The sequence below is a fragment of the Balaenoptera musculus genome, chromosome 4 (genome assembly GCF_009873245.2).
Source record: "Balaenoptera musculus isolate JJ_BM4_2016_0621 chromosome 4, mBalMus1.pri.v3, whole genome shotgun sequence".
Classification (NCBI taxonomy): Eukaryota; Metazoa; Chordata; class Mammalia; order Artiodactyla; family Balaenopteridae; genus Balaenoptera; species Balaenoptera musculus.
The window spans coordinates 86290479-86310462 of record NC_045788.1 but is presented as its reverse complement, the minus strand read 5'-3'; the positions used below and the strand labels follow the sequence as shown (position 1 = coordinate 86310462).

Below are 19984 nucleotides of genomic sequence, written 5' to 3'. Positions count from 1 at the left end.
GCTCCCTACTGTCATCGGGATGATGAGATGGTTTCCTATCTAGGAACGATGGGTGGGGTTCCTCTCCTCGCTTCCAGTCCTGGAGTATCTACCCACCGAGAAAGCAGCCTACCGAGGGCGCTCAAAACATCCCAAACTCACAGACCGAACCTCCCCAACAGAACAGCCCAACAGCGAAAGGCTGGTAAGAGCGACGACGCTCTGCGCATGTGCGCTCTCCGGGGGTCGAAACTCGGACAGGCGCCGTTTACCAAGTTGCGTCGTCCAGCGGGCGGCGCATGCGCAAGCTCGGTTCTGGGCGCTGTGCGTGTCTCTGTAGGTCGGCGCGGGGCGCAGGGGCCGTTGGGAAGATGGCGAGGGTGGGTCTGGGCGCTTGGGTACCTTGTTGCAGGTTGGGCCGGATGGCCGTCTCCTTCGGCTTCCACCGTGGGCTCAGCACGTTACTTGCACCGAAGGCCGAGCGGGCGCCACGGTGGCTCCCAGGTCAGTGTCCGAAAGGTTGGAGTAGGACGCGTACTTTCGAACATCACGGATTCCGTCAGTTCCTGTGCCATGCGTTTTTGGCGCCCCGTTCAGAAATGCTCTTCCCCGGTTCTCAGTACCCCAGTTCTAGGCGCTTTCGACAATTCTGGTGAAGGCTGTGAGGAGAGCTCTGCCGGGCCCCGGGGTATTCTGGACAGCCCGGGCCGTTGGTGGCGTCACGCTCTGCAGCCTAAGGATCCTCTCTGCCCGCCTCCCCCTTGTTAAGCGCCAACATTAGGAAAAATTCAGATGTGCATTTAATGCGTTTGATTATTAGTTGCTTTTGCTTTTCTCTGCTGGTTCTAAAGGGTTTACAGATCGCGACTGTTAAGATGCTTAGACCTGCTCTACCTTGACTTGAGCGATTTTACAATATGAACATTTTCTTTGGAAAAGTTTAAACGCCGTCATCAAGCCTAATTTCTAGTTTTTTGGTTTTGTTTTGTTTTTCCCATGATCGCAGCCCAGTAAAAACCGTAGTCGTCACTCTACAAAGGAAACTAGAATTTGGACGAAAAATTAAAGCCCCTGAGTATTTCCGTTCCTTGTGCTTGATTCTTCTCCGTCCCACCCTACCTCCACTCCCAGCCCCCATATATATAGTCTGTCTTTCTGAATTATGTCTTTTTTTTGTTTGTTTTGTTTGGTTGTTTTCACACCCTTGCCAGACAGCTGTCAGATGCATAGTGCTTGGAATGGGAATTGTCATGGCAAATACCCTTTGAGTTAAAAATTTTAAGCATATTATCAGTTTAACTTACCTTTAATTGTACACAACCAAAAGGCTGTTATATATCTGTTTTTTTAGCAAAGTATAGTATGTCATTTCATTAACTAGAATATGATACTCTTTTACTATTTAGTGAACATTCATTGAACACTTATGCCCCAGGCTTTGAGCTAATCCTTACACTACGAAGATCATTCACGGATATAATGTTAAGAACCTGACCACTTATAACTCACCAAGATTAAACAAATTGTAATTATGGAGAATTTCCTGTTGGAAAGTAATATGAAAGAGAGGATAGGAAGGAATTTTGGAGTGCTAAGGAAATGGGAAATGAACATTTTTGCTGCTGCAATCTGTCAACCAACATAACTGGCTCCTACTAGCCTTGTTTTTCACTAAATGTTTTAAATTTGGCATATTTCACTATACATTGAAACTCTGAAACAGGATTACATATAAAAGGGATAGCTTTAAGGGCTTCAATTCAGTTTTTAATAAATCAACTTCTCAAATCCAAACTGAGGAAAAGTTTATTAGCTCACATGGAAGAGACTGAGAAGTTTTAATTAGCCACAATAAAGTAGAGAAAGGTTTCATGTGATAAAAAAGAGATTCCGTTGGTCCAGAAAAAGACTGTTAAGGGAGTACACAAGCCTAGTTTCTTTGGAGGGAGAAAGTGGGATTATAAATGACTTTTTTTTTTTTTTTAATATCTTTCTACATTTTTTAAGAGCAAGTATTGACTTTACAGTAGGGAAGGAACTTTAAAAATAATGAAATGGAACAACCTTGTAAGGTTTACCCATTGTGCCTTTGTACTTGCACTAAGATTTGTGTGTACCATTCACAGAAAACCAGGCCAACAAATAAAACACAGTGATTGGGAGTCCTATGAGAAATCTTTTTCCAAAAATGGTATTATCATGCATTTATTCAAGGTTACTTATAAAGAAACTGCTCATTGAACACACCTCAGCAGATATGGAATCATCATTGGCTGTTACCATGGCCCATGATTTTATGGGTGGAGAGGGAATCAGTAATAAAAGGGGCACAGCACCTCTACCTTTGAAACAACTTCCCAAGGGCAGACCAAACTTGTTTCTCCCCCTCCCCACTTAAAAGTAGAGGATGTGAAACCCCTTAAACATTAAAAAAAATTTTAAAGAAGACAAATCTCACAAGAAAGGGCTAAAACTAGTGTAGGTAAATCTGAATGTTGATTGATACTATTTGGGACAGATGATATAGCAGCAACAGAAAAACATTTTTGACAAGTCTCTCTGTCTTTTGTTGCCTTCAGATTTCCTTCTCATTGTGTATTTTGGAAGAATCATGATTGGACCTTGCTCAGAGAAGACACTGATTGTGACATGATTTTAAAAGATACCATGCACAGACTTGTGACTTTAATACTTCACATCTGTATTTTTTTTCTATTAAATGGAAATAGTATTTGACATCAGTTTGATGAGTTAAGAAAGTTAAGATTAGAAACATGTATGGTTTTCAAAAAACTGTGTTTGCAAACTATAGTTTATGTTTTGTGTACTTTGTTTAGCTTGCAGACAAAAGACCTCAATCTCTTTCCTTAGTCGACCAGACCTTCCAAACCTGGCTTATAAGAGGCTAAAAGGCAAAAGTCCAGGAATTATCTTCATCCCTGGCTATATTTCTAATATGAATGGTACAAAAGCACTGGCGATTGAGGAGTTTTGCAAATCTCTAGGTCACGCCTATATAAGGTAGGAACAACACATTTTAGAGAAAATATTACCATTTACCGTGGCAGTAGAGAATTACTTCTGCTCTAACCAACTGAAACAAATGCCAGCATTTTTATAGATTAATTTATTTTAATGGTCTGTAAACTTTCATTTTGTGATTTAAGGTTCTTGTAAAGTGCAGCCTTTAAAAAGCCTTTTTTATAGGTCTTTGTGGGGAATTCCTTGGCGGTCCAGTGGTTAGGACTCCGAGCTCTAACTGCTGAGGGCCCAGGTTCAATCCGTGGTCGGGGAACTAAGATCCCACAAGCCACGCTGCCAAAACAACAAAAAAACAAAATAAATAAATAAATAAAGGTCTCTGTGCCACACCGACAATGGTGGCAGAAAAAAACTAGTGGTAACTTAGCTCTTTAGAAACAGTATTCTAACATGACAACAAACCAGTATACTAATTGGCTTTCTTGTAATCTCATAATTATATTGTGGTTTTCCTTTGGGGACTTAAGGACATTTATTTGACCACTGTTTATTTCCTTTTAAAATATGTAGTTTAAAATAATATATGTGTTTAAAAGTATTGTAAAATTAATATTGTATAATTCGCATTTCCACCGAGTTTCTTTTCTTTCACTTCTGTAGCCTGAATATGTATAAGCATAAATAAGGATATGTGTTGTTTAACTACTACTTGATTTCACAGTTCCTAATATTTCATACTGATAATTATTTTACTAAAATAATGTGTTTACATTGTTATTAGATTTGTTTACTTATAACAATCATTTATTTAGTGCCTGATTTGCCAGAAGAGATAGTATGGTTTAGTAAAAAGAGCGCTGGCCTGGAATTCAAGAAACATGGGCTCTAGAATTAATGCTAGCAATAACTGACAAGATGAGTCAGTTAATAAATGCTGGACCTATTTTCTTCATCATAAAAAGGAGGAGATTGGACGAAAGATAATTTCTGAATTCTTTTCTAGTACCAGCAACCTAAAAATCTATCTATTTATCTATTTATCTAACATTCACTCAATAGGTCTAGAAAATACAGCTTTTAGAAATAAAATAAAAAATAATTAGAAATAAAAAATTTTAAAACTTTTAGAATTAAAAATAAGACTTATCTATTCAATATATTAGCAAAAAGTATGTCAATTGTATGAATTTTGTCTTATTCCTATTATCAAATTAACTGAATTATTTCATTTTCATGCTCAGAACTCTTAAAAATATGTTCTAACCTAACTGTTATTCTGAAGACTGGAGTATTTTTTACAAGTAGACTTTCTAGCATTATACTGGTGCTGTGAAATATACAAAGAATTATAAAACATGGTCGTTGCCCGTAAGGATCTTTTAATCAGCGTGGGGAAATGCAAGATAAAATACATATGGGAAATTAGACAGAAATATTCATCAAAATGTGATTATGTCAAAGAGCAGGATACTAAATTGTATAAGGTGAGAGAAAACTAGGAGTCGAAGTAGATAGAAAAAACTTTATAAAGGAACACTGAAAAATAGTTATAATTTGGGTAAGAAGGTAGAGCTCTCCAGGAAGGGGAGGACTACCCTGAGCAAAGCATGATGATATCAGAAAAGTTGCCATCATTCTCCTTCTTTGTCCCCAAAAGAATTTGACTCAAGAAATCCCCATTTTATCAGTTCTCGAATTTAAATTGAGACTATGAGAGCTATAACCAGTTCCTGTCTCCCTATAAGACATATAAGGGGGTTTTCTGCATTTTGGATGCACATGAAATAAATTTTCTTTTTAAAGGTATATTAAGTAATGAGGATGAAATTATAGTGTATACAGACAATTATATGATACTGTATTAAAATGTAGCCTAAGTGTATCTTTATAAAACTTTATAAAGTATAGCCCTTCGTTACAATTTTTAATTTGATCAGGTTCCTTTTTATTTGCTTTTATCAAACTTCATTGCAATCTAATCACTATTAGCTATCGATTGCATTTTAACTTGTTATAAGAGATTTTATCTTCTATTTATACTCCCAATTTCTCAGTTTACTTTTGTTGTGATTTTGTCTGTAAAACTTAGATCTTGAATGAGGAAATGGTTAGTTCTGTATATTATACAGGGAATAGTACATATGGTTCTGTGTAAATGGTTTTTTAATATCCTGTCACCATGCCTAAAATAAGATTGAGTCGGAGCTCAGGAACACATGGTTTTAGGGCTGGTCTTCTCTCATAATTATTTCTAATAAAATTTAAAATTTTAGATTTGGGAATATGTTCCAGAGTATTGGGGCTGCTAAGACAGAATTGTGTTACTGTGTTTAAAAGTTTTAAACTGCTGAATGTTTTTTAATTATCTTTGTCACTTGGTTAGGGTTCAGCAAGAAAGAACCATATTGTCACCTAGTAGTATCGCTGAATGTTTATATTTTCCTTTTTGAAGGCCCTCTACATGTGTTTTGCATCTTCACCATGTAGTTGGAAGGCAACTGTAAACAAAATACAGCAAGTAGAGATGTGTGATTGCCCACAGAGGGGGATAAAGGAGAATTAGTTGGTGTCTTTCTCCCCTCTTCTCCCTGATATGTCTTCTGTATCCCCTGGATTGAGGAGAAATAATAACCATGATTTAGACTTCAGTAGCTGCCTTGTTACGCTATTTCCCAAGGATCCAAAACCACTTCACTTCATACCTAATTTTCTTTCTCCATCACTTTTATTTATTTATTTTTAAATTTTATTTATTTATTTGTGGCTGCATTGGGTCCTCGTTGCTGCGCGCGGGCTGTCTCTAGTTGCGGCGAGTGGGGGCCACTCCTTGTTGCGATTCTCAGGCTTCTCATTGTGGTGTCTTCTCTTGTTGTGGAGCATGGGCTCTAGGTGCGCGGGCTTCAGTAGTTGTGGCACGCGGGCTCAGTAGTTGTGGCTCATGGGCTCTAGAGTGCAGGCTCAGCAGTTGTGGCACACGGGCTTAGTTGCTCTGTGGCATGTGGGATCTTCCCGGACCAGGGATCGAACCCATGTTCCCTGCATTGGCAGGTGGACTCCCAATCACTGCGCCACCAGGGAAGTCCCTCCATCACTTTTTAATCCTTTATCTCTAAGAAAATATGTATACACTATATATCACATATATATTCTTCAAGTACACGAAAAACACTAGGATTTAATAGTTTTCACCAGATTTTAAGAATCAGAAAAATACTTTAAATTTAAATAAAATAATTCTTTATACTTTTATGTTCTACTTCTATTCATTTAATATGTATTATAGTACTCAGTGTGTGAGGTTCACATGCTAGCCATTATTGAGAATGCAGAAACAAAAATAAGATGATGGTATTTCCCCTCCAGGATCTTTATAGTCTCATAGGAATGATGAGACACAAATACAAACATAAACTGTCTTATAGAGCAGGATATAATAAAATGATTGTGACTAATACAAGTGAATTCTATCTAAGCTTCATTAGGTAGAGGTTTTTTTTTTTTTTTGGCTTGTCTGGGAAGCCTTTCCAGCAAAATTTCATTTGGACTAAGCTCTAAGAGGGGATATTAATGAAGGTGATGGGAGAAGGTATTCCACATGAAGGAAATGGATGAAGCGTAATACAGAGACAGAAAACATAGAGTCTTTTTTAGGAACAGCAAGTTGATCAGTTTGACTAAAGCAGTAGTTTCATCAGAAGAAATAAAAGGTCAATCTGAGATGACTAAAATATGTTTTTAAAAAACAGGGTAAAGCACTAAATTTTTATGTTATATATCACAGGAAGCCATTGAAATTAATGCCATATCGGTACAATGTGTCAGACAAAACCTGACAGTATAAAGTGGGTCCATTTGGAGAAAGAATAGTCATAGAGACACAATGAGGAGGCTGCTGTGAGAGGGTAGGTGTAAGATGAGAAAGACCTGCACCAGGACACCAGTCTTACCAAACTGAGGAGAAAGGGGTGCAAGTGAGAAAAAATGAGAGAGTGAGGATAGTACAGGGCAGGCAGTGTTCTACACCCTGGGGGAAAACAAACTTGAAATAAAACAGTCTGCCCTTGAAGAACTGACATTCTAGTCAGAAAGAGACATATATTTAAAACTTGATTACAACACACAATATGAAAAGTGTGAATTGGGTACAAAGAAAGTGACCTACTACTACTAAATGACACATTCTGTCAAAGAAAGTTCCTCAAAGGAGGTGACATGACTTAAAGGATGACTAGGAGTTTGAATGGGGAAGGAAGACTTTTTAGGCAGTGGAACAGCATGCAAAGTCTCAAAGTTAGGAAAGTGCTTATCCAGGAATTGGGAGTAGTTCAGTATGACTAGGGTTTAGGGCAGTCTGCAGGAGTGGTATGATACTTCATGATTTATTGAATTGAGACCTTGAAGGAGAGGTAAAATTCACAGATCAGACAGACTCTGAGCCTGGAGAACTAGGAAGTTGCAAGGAAAGAAAACCAAGAGGAGGAGCTAGTGATGATGAATTTGATTCTGGACTTCTCTCTTCCTTCTACTAATTGAGTAAACATACACTTAGCACTTACCATGTGCAAGGGACTGATGTAGGCACTGGGAAAGCAGTGTGAACAAAACAATCTGCCCCTCTGGAGCTTCCATTCTAGTGTGGGAGATAGACCACAAACCAATAATCAAATATGTGTATTGTCAGGTAGCAATATTTGCTATAAAGAGAATAAAGCAGGGTAAGGAACTAGAGAATGATGAAAGAAGCACAACTTTCGGTTGAATGGTCAGAGAAGACTTACGGAGATGTAACATTTGAGCCAAAGGCCTAAATGAAGTGAGGGAGCAATCTGAGTGGATATCTGGAGTAGAGTGGTCCACGTGGAAGGAGAAGCTGTTGTAAAACTCCTGAGGCAGGAATGTGGGTGGTATATTCCATTAACTTCAAAAAGGAAAGTAAGTATACACCTGGGAAGGAGAGAGAACAGTAAGAAATGAGATCAGAGAGGTAGTTAGGGGCTAGAGGATGGTAAGGACTTTGGATTTTACTTAAAGATTATACAGAGCCTTTGGAGGGTTTGTGCAAGACATGATTTTTGTTTTAAAAGGATCACCGACTACTGTGTGGGGAATAGACTTTGAGGGTGAAAAATGAAAATGGAGATCTACTAGGAGACTGTTGCATTAGTTCAGTCAAGAGAGGATAGTGATTTGGCCCAGGCTGGCAGCAGTGGAGGAGGTGAGAAAGTAAGTGGCTATGGGAGATCTTTGAAGGTTAAGCCAGTAGGATTTGCTGAAATGCATATTGACTTCACTGTTTTACTCTAATATATTTTAGACAGTGTAATAATGATTAATGTGCTATTTTCCTTAAAAATTAGAGAAGCAAATACATAGATATCTAAATATAGATATGTTTTCTCTTTTTCCAGGTTTGATTACTCAGGAGTTGGAAATTCAGATGGTAACTTAGAAGAATGCACAGTGGGAAAATGGAGAAAAGATGTTCTTTCTATAATTGATGACTTAGCTGAAGGACCACAGGTGACTGTTTTTGTTAAATATGATGATAATTGTTGACTGCAACCTCATGGCATTTGAGCTGTTTCTTTAGATGTGAAAATTTATTTAATATTTTAAATGTCTAACCATCCATTTTTGTATTTCAGTATCAAATCAATCAGTTCTATTATTTTCACTTTCTCATAAAACGAAGGTAGCATTTTACTTTTCATTTTACAAATTTTATTTGTCTAGTTTATTCTCTATTACAGACCTAATACTTCAACAAAAAGTAATCATAATCTTAATTTTACTTTGTGCCAAATATTAAAAGTCTGGGAGCCAATGAATATAAAGAAAGAAAGTATATACGTTCTATGGAATTATTCACTGCCTTCCAGAAAAGAAAAAGAAATTCCTCTTTAAAACTACATGTTTTTACTTTTAGATACTAGTTGGATCTAGCCTCGGTGGATGGCTTATGCTTCATGCTGCAATCGCACGGCCACAAAAGGTTGTTGCTCTTATTGGCATAGCGGCAGCTGTGGATGGCCTGGTGACACAGTTTAATCAGCTTCCTGTTGAGGTGAGTCCCAGGCAACCTCAGTGTATCCCTGCTGTCGTTCTTTTGCTCCCTCTTTGAATTTTGTTCATGTGTCATCTGTCCTTTGACTTGTTACACTGGCCCATCTTTTGTCTTAACTGCCTTTTTGTATACCATTTCTTTGCCGCCTTTAACTATTTGGTCTCCTGTTTAAGGTTTTCTTTTTTTTCACAGTCACTTCAAATCATTTTGCCAAATATTTGAGCCACATGAATGAACTCACACTTTGAATTTCTTGTTTTAGCAACATTTTATTAACCACATTTGTTTATTTGGATCATACATCGTGATCTCTTTTTGGACCTCTTAGTCTTATTTTGTGGCTTATGGGAAATGGTACCTATTCTATGACCATGTTAAGACGGCTAATCAATTATGAAACTGGTTTTTTTTTAGCCTGAAAGCCTCAGATCCTCTCTCAGCAGAGCTCTCTGAGCACACACTGTCAGTCATACACAGGAGATGAGACTTGCCATTCCTGGCCTAGACACTAAGTTAGCATTCTTTTTCTACTCCTAATTCTCACCTTTAAAAAAAAAAGGTGCTTTTCACCATTAGCATGTTCTTCAGTAACTCATGATAGAAATAAGGTTTCTGAAATAATTGGGAATGGAATTAGTTTATTATACTTTGTTATTGGACATATGTTTAAGCACTTCAGTTGTCTGCAAGGATAAAAAAAATGGTGGGTAATAGCTGTTTACTTTGTTATTTTTGTGTTTTGCAATCAATTAAGTTCTCCTTGGGCATATTTTTCCTAGGGCTCTAAATTTCAGTTGTGGGACTAAGATCCTAGCAGAAAGAAAAGCAGTCCGGAGCAGTGGTGCAGAAAGTGTAGGCCCGAGGCCAGCAGCAACAGTGTCACCTGCGAACTTGTAGAAATGGATATTCTTGAGCTTCACCAAGACCAGCTGAATCAGAAACTGGGAGTGTGGCCGAGTAATCTGTTTTAACCAGGCCCGCAGGTGAAGTGTGAGAACCACTGCTCTACAGAGTCGGGGAGCAGGAGGAGGAGGAAAAGAAAAAGAAGAAAAAAGCCTATGTAGTGTTGAATAGTAGAATGTCATTGACTTTTGCCTCAAGTTCTGCATTGAATTCAGTGCCATATACTATTTGTTCTAAGTTTATTCTTAGTTCACATTGTTCTTTCCAGCTCCTTGAGAAATGGCATTGTCTGCACAGTCAGCTTCTTCATATGATTTCCTATCAGGGCTGAAATTACAAAGCTGATCTTCTTTGCACTTACCTCCTATTTCTGAAGTTTTTTCACTTTCTTGATTGTTTCTCATACATGGTTGCTCAATGTCCTCATGCTGCTAAATTTTCCTACCACTGTATCCTTCTGCATATAAACCTCGGACCCCTTACTCTGTTCTCTAACTCAATAATGCAGTGCTTCTCATGGTAGGAAATTATTTCAAGAAGATGGCCTACTGGGAAAGAATTGATTAAACAATTTTGGGAGGTTATTGGTAAATGACAAGATCTATGTACGTTTATTTTTATGTGTGTGTATCCATCACTCAGAGGGAAGATATGGTAGATACCCTGTAAGTGACTGAGAAGATCTATAGCCTGCAAATCAGGGTATATCTTTGCTAATCCTAAATCAGACCAGCAAAAATTCTTAAACAGAAACATGTTGACCCTTATTAACTTAAAAGCATATGTAAAGAAAGAGCAGGGACACTAGGACCACTGTCTTTTCTTCTCCACATAGACAGCCAGTACTAGCAGTGTCAAGGGAATGGAGGTGGAGGTTTTTGCTATCTTCTTTAGCCCTGGGAATATTAACACACAGCATTACTCATTATGTAGGAGCTTGACTTACATCTTAACTAACTCTAATCATTGTCTGCTTCTTTGGACAGTAGAGGGCGTCAGGCAGGATGCACAGCTGTTGGAGTCTAAGCTTCACAGCCACATTGCCTTGTTAGTTTCTTCTTGGTGTAGAAATTATGTATATTGTACATTTTCTCTGATTAATACTGTTTTTGCTATTTCTGTACTTTTTGTTTTTGAGGCTTTAGGACATATAAGACTTTGTAAAGTTAAGTTTGTTCTTCAAATGGACAATATTCATTCAGCTCAATAGCAGATAACAGAGCTAGTTGGGGTGGGCAATGATGCTTAAAATGCAACTATTATTAATTATGTCTCAGTAATTAACATAGTTCCCACTTCATCTAATAATCGATGAAACTAAGTTCTTATTATGGAAATTACCAATTCAGGAACAGTCATGAGTAGCTTGAAGGGAACTGAATATCATTTTTACTTTAAATATTTGATTTATATGTTGCTTTAATGCAAAGTACCCCATGATACTAATATAGGTTCATATATTTTATAGTTTTTTAGACTTTCATTAATTTTAAATCATTTGGATATAGATATTTAGAAGTGTAGGTTTCAGATATACAGCTTTTTCACTGAATCAAATCTTTTTGGAATTTTATAAAAGACATTAAAATTCCTAAATACACAGATTATATCATACATATTTTACTGTTTAATTTCTTTTTTGCCTCTTTGTATTCGTAATAAGTCAACAATTTTAAATGTGGAAAAATAATAATTTCATTGAAAATTTAAATACAAAATTTTTGAAATATATTGTATGTAGCTTTTCTTTCCTTATATTTTTCTTTATTTTTGATACGATGTCCATCTGTTTTTCTAGACAGAAATGCCCTTCATATTATATGGTTGCAAGAGACTTAAAGCTATTTACATCTTGATTTACTAGTTCAAGTTGTGATAATCTTTCCAAAGAATTTATTATATGCATATAAACCTTTATGTTCAAAGATGTTCATGGAAGTATTCAGCAGTGTGGGAATGGTCAAGTTAATTATCTTAGATGCATTATAGTGGACAATTATGCAGCCTTTAAAAACTTTTGATAGAATCTTCTAAAACCCAGAAATATATATATTGAATAAATAAACCAGCGCTGAAAACTATATGAATTGTAATAGCTAAGTGTTTTACATATTGTATATATAAAAATCAAACACATATAGAAAAATACTGGAAGGAAATAAGCCAGAATAATAATGGTTGTTATATCCATGAAATAGGACTATAGGTGATTTATTTATTTTTATGCTTCTTTTTTTTTTTTTTTTTTGAAAGGGGGGAGTTTTTTCTTTTTGTTTTTGTTTTTAAATTTATTTATTTATTTATTTATTTATTTATTTATTTATTTATTTTTGGCTGCGTTGGGTCTTCATTGCTGTGTACTGCCTTTCTCTAGTTGCAGTGAACGGGGTCTGTTCTCCCCTGCAGTGCGTAGGCTTCTCATTGCAGAGCATGGGCTCTAGGGCGCACGGGCTTAGTTGCTCCGCGGCACGTGGGATCTTCCCGGACCAGGGCTCGAACCGGTGTCTCCCGAACTGGCAGGCAGATTGTTAACCACTGCGCCACCAGGGAAGCCCTGTTTTGTTTTTTATTTATTTAATTTATTTATTTTTGGCTGCGTTGGGTCTCGTGCGAGCTTTCTCTAGTTGCGGCGAGCAGGGGCTGCTCTTCTTGGGGCGTGTGTGCTTCTCATTGCCATGGCTTCTCTTGTTGCGGAGCACAGGCTCTAGGCATGCGGGCTTCAGTAGTTGTGGCACGAGAGCTCAGTAGTTGTGGCTCGTGGGCTCTAGAGTGCAGGCTCAGTAGTTGTGGTGCACGGGCTTAGTTGCTCCGTGGCATGTGAGATCTTCCCGGACCAGGGCTCGAACCCGTGTCCCCTGCATTGGCAGGTGGATGCTTAGCCACTGCACCACCAGGGAAGTCCCTTTTTATGCTTTTTATATTTTCCACGTTTCTATAATAAGTATATGTTACTTTAACTAGAAAAATTGTTTAAGACAAATTATAATCTAAAAAACAGAAATTCTTCAAGAATCGAAGAATACCCAGCATTTTATTTTAAGGGTAGAAATGATACCATGCTCAGTTTTCAGGAAGTATTTGGAAGACCTCTTTGTCATCCAAAACAACAAACAAATTTTTTCTCATTCCATAGAACTCTAAAAGGCAAAAACTACATTTTTTTTACATTCAGGATAAAATTGGGTGTGTATGGTTGCCCCAGAATAACCACTGTCTTATTTTTCATTTTTAGCACCATGCTTTATTCTTCTCCTTCTCCCACCTCATCCCCATTTTAGTAACTTCTCGTATACGAACTTTTAGTTTCATGATTTTTAAATCTAAACAATTTTTATTCCTAAGATTTGATTTTATGTACTATGAATGCCACCTGTACTGATTCCAAGAAATTATTGTACTTTTCTCCCCTTCATTTTCCCTTTCAAGTTGGAGTGAAGCAATACCTGATTTTTAAGACGTTACACGATAAAGTTAGTGAAATCTGTTTGAATCCTAGTTACAGCAGTTAACTACCTTTCAACTTTAAACATATGTATTACTCTAACTTTAATATCCTCTTTTGTAAAAATGAAATAATAACAGATAGTATCAGGATCTTATGAGATACTATGTGGAAAATACTTGTCACAGCTCCTTGCACATAGTAATGAATTACTGATAATTATCATCGTTATATTTTTATCACCCCTTCTTCAAAGACTGCTTTTCTTGAATTGTTTAAGACTATTGTATGTGTTAATGTTGCATAAATACTTTTGTTTTCCTCATTTTTCCCAATAGGCAAAAAAGGAAATAGAGATGAAAGGTGTGTGGTCCATGGCATCAAAATACAGTGAAGAAGGAGTTTATCGCATTCAGTACAGTGTCATTAAAGAAGCAGAGCACCACTGCTTGTTACATAGTCCTATTCCTGTGAACTGCCCTGTAAGATTGCTCCACGGCATGAAGGATGACATTGTACCATGGCATACGTCCATGCAGGTTGCTGCCCGAGTAGTCAGCACAGATGTAGATGTCATCCTCCGAAAGAATAGTGATCATCGAATGAAGGAAAAAGCGGACATTCAACTTCTGGTTTACACTATTGATGACTTAATTGATAAGCTTTCAACTGTAGTTAACTAGAATCACAGTTTTAGTTGGAATGTAAAGTAGTGGATCCAGAAGATGGAAGAGGGATAACAGATGAAGGACCCTGATACTTAGAAGGTTTTTTTCTCTTATCTCTACTTCGTAAATATCATGTGAGTATTTAATGATGTATTTGCACAAGTGATTCAGATTTTGAAGAAAGTGCCAGCTGCTGTTTGAAAAATTTTCTCCTTCCTTCAATCCTTGATTTTTTTCATCAAAATATTTCCTATTTTTTTATTCAAGAGATGTTTACCGTCTAATGCTTATGTTAACTATGCCAGCTCTTAGAATTGCTAATAAAACTTGATTTTTTTGTTTTTTGTTTGGTATCATTGTATATGGAGATTTGCAAAATTATTTCTGATTTTAAAATGCAGTTTACAAGATATAGGAAAATGTTTACTGAAATAAATCTAAAATGACTAGAGAAATGTCTGAAGCATAATGAAGTTCAAAATAAAGCTATTACTTTATATATTATATTCTGCATGTTATATTCGAACTTAAAATCAAGGTTATTCTTTTTTAAGGGCTCAAAACTTTACAGATATATAAAGGATATATATCATTTTTAAATTTTGGCTTATATGTCATATAGTTAACTGGGGGAATTTCATCTTAAGCAGTGATGAAGTATTTTCATATTCTGATTTCATATTCCAAAGAAGAAATGAATCTATATATTATCACCTACCTGCAGAAACATTCCTGTTTTATTAATATGTGGCATAAGTACAAATAGCCAAGTTATTGCCATCTAAATCAGAGGGCTTTCTAAAATGTAGAGATAGTAAGAAAATATGAAAGGGAAATACAAAGTTCTTTTTTTAATAACTAAAATAAGCTTGTGTAGTTATCAACCTTGATATTGAATTGGTATCTTTTAGCTTTTAAGTTTGACTGGACTTTATTTAGCTTGCATGTGTCAAAAATTTCTTTAACTCATTAATAAGAGAACCAGCAAATGGTAAACCTGGTTCAAAGGACAATTGAAGAAACATTTATAGGTTTTGAAGAATGTTGGGATAAAATTCCTGTGCTGAAAAGAGTTAACAATAGCAGATGACTGCTTCTCAGAGAGACCTGCTTACAAAGTTCGCCCTTGGCTAGCATCTGGGAACTTGGATTTTAGGAGTGTCCCAGCATTCTGTTAGGGAACTGTTGATCAAAACCGCCAGCCTTGGCCAGACACAATGATAACCACTTGCCTGAGTTGTCTCACAACAGGAGGTCCCAATAAAGAACAAGGTGCTGCCACCAAAAACTAACCAGGAAAATTCGGGATGGGCCGAAAGGAGGAGGGAGGAGGTGATATGTCCTGCCTACCTCCCGGAAACCCTCACCCTGAAATCCATCTTGGCTGAGAGGTGCATGTGCCACCAGGAAGGACCCTGAGTCAGAAGGATTGGCCAGAGGCAACCCGGAAACTAATCCCATCACAGTAAAACCTGTGACTTCGAGCCACGTGGCAGAGCAGTCCTCCTGGGTTCCCTTACCCTGCTGCTCTCCACCTGGGCGCCCCTTTCCAATAAAGTCCCTTGCTTTTGCAGCACGTGCGTCTCCTCGGACAATTCATTTCCGAGTGTTAGTCAAGAGCCAACTCTCAGGCCCTGCAAGGGGTCCCCCTTCCTGCAACAATTCCAGAACTGGTCAAAGTGGCTCACTGTGCCTAAATTGTCTGTACTAACAATGTGGTTTGTGCTGGACAAATGCTTTCCTTCTATGAGTCTGGAATTTTGGTAGGTGCCAAGCAGAGACTACCCAAGTGGCCAGCTCCCAATAAACACTGGGCACTGAGTCTCTGACAAGCTTCCCTGGTGGACATTTCACATGTGCTGTCACAACGCCTTGCTGGGGGAATTAAGCTCAACTTATGTGACTCTACTAGGAGAGGATTCTTAGACGCTCACGCCTAGTTTCCCCAGACTTCACTTTGTGTGCCTTTTTCCTTTCCTGATTTTGCTTTGTATCTTTTCACTGTAATAAATCATAGCTGTGAGTCCTCCTAACAAATTGTCAAACCTGGGGGTGGTCTTGGGGACCCCGACACAGATCCAAAGCAGATGAATATCCTATAGGGCAGTACAATATAATCTAGGAGGTATCTTTTATACCAAACAAAAATAATTTACAAACCAAAAATACATGAATCATCAGTGTGTCACAGTGCCTGGTGCTAGAGTGGGTTATTAGAGGATGGCAGGGTGCCTCTTCCGGGGCCTAAGCTGCCCAGACACTGCTAGGCATGAGGATTAGAAAGATGAGGAAAGGGCCCTGCCCTTTAGAGCTTTCTAGGGTTAAACATAATTATAATAAAATGTGATAAATATGATTGGAGATACATAGTATTTCTGTAGAGGCAATACATATAGTGGTTAAAGACAGACTCTAGAGCTTGGGTTTAAGTCCTGGCTCACCATTTACTAGCTCTGTGACTGAGCCATTTACTTCGTCTCCCTGAGGTTTCCTCATCTGTAAAATGTCATAATATAAACCTACTTAATAAAGTGTAAGGGTTAAGCACAACGCGTTTAGAACAATGACACATAGGAGTCACTACCATTTCACTTGTATTTTTATATGCACAAAACACAGTCCAGCGAGAAATTGGAGGGCACAATTCTTGGGGATTTAGGAAGGAAAATGGAGGCAAGGAAGTGAGTAGGTCTTCCGAAACTGAACTGGATTGGAGCTTCCTAACCTGAAGATCCCAAATTGGAATGTTAGCTGTATGGTGTCCTTCAATGGCTAGGAAAAGGGAGGGGGAGGAACCCTCACTACCTAAAGACAGGAAAAGCTGTCTTAAACTTTAATCTAGCTTTGCAGAGGTTAGCATCATAAATACCAAATGAGTTTGAAGCAGTGAGATTTAGTGTATTCTAGTACATTGTTAATTCCTTTAGTGTTCTTTTCTATTTTTCTCCCAAAGCTCTTTTTTTTTTCTTTTCTAAAACCACTCCATGCCTTGTATTCAGTGACATGGAAAATGCTTGAACAGCCAGCAGGCCCTCAGTGCCTATCCTCTGGAACCCCTGCACTGATTTAAAAGCAGCGACATGACCCCTCTAAACAATCTCAGTGCATGCAGTGGAAGGGGATAAGGCCAATGCCAATGGAGAGGAAGGCTAATGAGACCACAGAATACATTTGCTTTTGCGGCATCTGTTGAGCTTACAGGTACTTCCAGACACAAATCTACACAGTAGGCTGTTCTCTGAGCAGCTAATAGAAAGGTCTGTGAGGAGGAGAGGAGGAAAAGAGCTTTGGGCAAGGCTGAATTTTATAAAGCACGGAGATACAGAGCAAGGAGAACATTACTTGCGACATAACCATTCCCAAGGCAGTGCCCAAAGGGGATATGTCGACTTTTCATTATATTTTAAACTGTTAAAAAAACAAACAACTAAGGAACTCATTTTCTGAAGGAAGGAAGAAGATCGGTGGAATTTATATATACCTTTTTTTTTAAAGGAAAGAACCAGTAAGATTTTACAACTTGTTTTTTTAATATAAATGTATTTATTTATTTATTTTTGGCTGTTTTGGGTCTTCGTTGCTGCACGCGGGCTTTCTCTAGTTGCGGCGAGCGGGGGCTACTCTTCGTTGCGGTGCACGGGCTTCTCATTGCAGTGGCTTCTCTTGTTGCGGAGCACGGGCTCTAGAGCGCAGGCTCAGTAGTTGTGGTGCACGGGCTTAGTTGCTCCGCAGCATATGGGATCTTCACGGACCAGGGCTCGAACCTGTGTGGCAGGCGGATTCCTAACCACTGCGCCACCAGGGAAGTCCCTAGATATACCTTTTTTTTTTTTTTAATTTAATTTATTCATTTTTGGCTGCGTTGGGTCTTTGTTGCTGCGCACGGACTTTCTCTAGCTGAGGCCAGCGGGGTCTACTCTTTGTTGCAGTGCGCGGGCTTCTCATTGCGATGGCTTCTCTTGTTGCGGAGCATGGACTCTAGGTGCACAGGCTTCAGTAGTTGTGGCACGCAGGCTCAGTAGTTGTGGCTCGCGGGCTCTAGAGCGCAGGCTCAGTAGTTGTGGCACACGGGCTTAGTTGCCCCGTGGCATGTGGGATCTTCCCGGACCAGGGCTCGAACACGTGTCCCCTGCATTGGCAGGCGGATTCCTAACCACTGCACCACCAGGGAAGTCCTGATGTACCTTTTTAAGATACCCTTTCATTACAGACCTAAAGTCACTTTTTAGTTTAGAAACACAATCATGTAATATGCATAACTTGGTTTAATGAAAAAATATGATGCTTTGGTACATTTAGAGAACATACCTAGAAAAATGCAGGTAATTTTTTTAAACGAAATTTGTCTTTTGAAGAAACTGTCCTCTCTATTTTCTTGAGCTTTCAGATTTTTACTGACAGATAAACTTCTATTCGAAAAGAAGCTCAAATCTCAGCTTCTCACTGAAGCCTTTCCTGCCTCATCCTCATCTCTGTGTCCAAGAATTTTGACGGTTGGTCCTCTGTGCTCCCTCATGAACGGCACTCTGCTCAGGCCTTTTTGATAGAACTTACTACCTGGAAATTCTCAGTTTATATGCCAACCTCCCTCTCTCGAAGGACCATTGAGATCAGGAGCTTTGTTCTGACACTCTTTAACCCCAGGTATCCCTGACCATGCCATACCATCTCCTTACGCACATTGTATTGTTAATATTCCCTTCTCTTCTGACCTTGGCACTCTTCTCATGCAACTTACTTATTCACCTTGAGCAACTTCACCCAGGTTCCTGGTTTTAACTACTACCTGCATGCCGATGATTCAAGTACTTTCCTTCATTCCAGATTTTTCTCTTTAGCTCCAGTTGCATAAAACCGAATGACCGGGATGGACTGTGGTGGCCCTCCCAAATGCAGTAAGTTCAAATGCTATTATCTTTCCCCCTTAATGTACCTCCCCACTTATGGTCCCCTTACAATAATTGGTGCAACCATGACCCCTGTTATACAAATCAACCTCTTGAGTCATTCTGACCTTCTCCTTTTCCTTCACCTAAATCAGATCTGATGGTTCTTTTTCTCTATGAAAACACTCAAGCTCATTTGCATGATACATAAGCCCAGTGGCAAGGCCAGTAAATATTCAGCAACTAGCTGGGTGCCGAGGGGAGCCCCAATTTGCAGCATTTGCCAACAACCAGCTATACTCTTGTCATAGCTGGTTTCAAGCTACCACTGGGACATCACTGAATAAAAGGAAGCTGGGAAGACATGGCCAGTACCAGACTGTTACATAGTATATACCCCATATAGAGACAATAAACATAAATATCCACAAAAACATAGGTAATAGTAAAATGTAGCAAAATAAATTAGGAAGTGATCCATTTTGAGTATTTAACCTTTGCTTGTAATATAATGTATTTAAGTGTAAGTTTACATAATGTAAGTGGTTAAAGCGGCTGAGTTTAACAACTGGCTTTCAAAATTCCTGAAAATTTAACCGTGGACATTTGCAAGCACGCTACTTTATAATCTGGAGACTGCCTGACATTCCAGCTTTATTTCTGTGTGTCTCCCCTTTAACCCTATGCTTTGTTGATATTAGAACATGTTCACCTTCTTAAATAAGTTGCCTTTGCCAGCAACGTTCCCTATCCCTCCTGCCTCATCCCATTCACTAGGCAAACACCTACTCATCTTTTGAGACTTAAAGTCATCTCATTTATAAATATTTTTGCTAATTTCCTACCCTCTTCCTCCAGATATAAATGTACCTGAGTACCCTGTGCATATTTTTAGCATGACACCTGGTTGGCATTTATGGTTTACAAGTTTAATGTTGCTGGTAGACCATGTTGCCATATCTCATTCATTTCTTTTTTAAATCTCAGATACATAGACCCTTTTAAAAAGTTGTTGAAAAAATTATAATATTTATAGGCACTCAGTAAACAGAGGGTTGAG

The 19984-nt window shown here is 38.3% G+C and overlaps 1 protein-coding gene across 1 annotated transcript; it reads left to right on the top strand.

Annotated features, from left to right (window-relative positions):
• Positions 1–163: 163 nt before the first annotated feature.
• Positions 164–14516, top strand: ABHD10 (abhydrolase domain containing 10, depalmitoylase). Its single transcript, XM_036851525.1, has 5 exons — positions 164–483; positions 2817–3000; positions 8370–8481; positions 8888–9025; positions 13709–14516. The coding sequence occupies exons 1-5, from the start codon at positions 279–281 to the stop codon at positions 14051–14053; spliced, it is 984 nt and encodes a 327-aa protein (XP_036707420.1). The 5' UTR covers positions 164–278; the 3' UTR covers positions 14054–14516.
• The last annotated feature ends 5468 nt before the right edge of the window (positions 14517–19984 follow it).

Bases quoted from the DNA above. Each gene is read 5' to 3' on its own strand.
- ABHD10 (XM_036851525.1), top strand. From the start codon at position 279: ATGCGCAAGCTCGGTTCTGGGCGCTGTGCGTGTCTCTGTAGGTCGGCG. The intron at 484-2,816 runs GTCAGTGTCCGA...TACTTTGTTTAG, and splicing joins GGCGCCACGGTGGCTCCCAG to CTTGCAGACAAAAGACCTCA. The intron at 3,001-8,369 runs GTAGGAACAACA...CTCTTTTTCCAG, and splicing joins CTAGGTCACGCCTATATAAG to GTTTGATTACTCAGGAGTTG.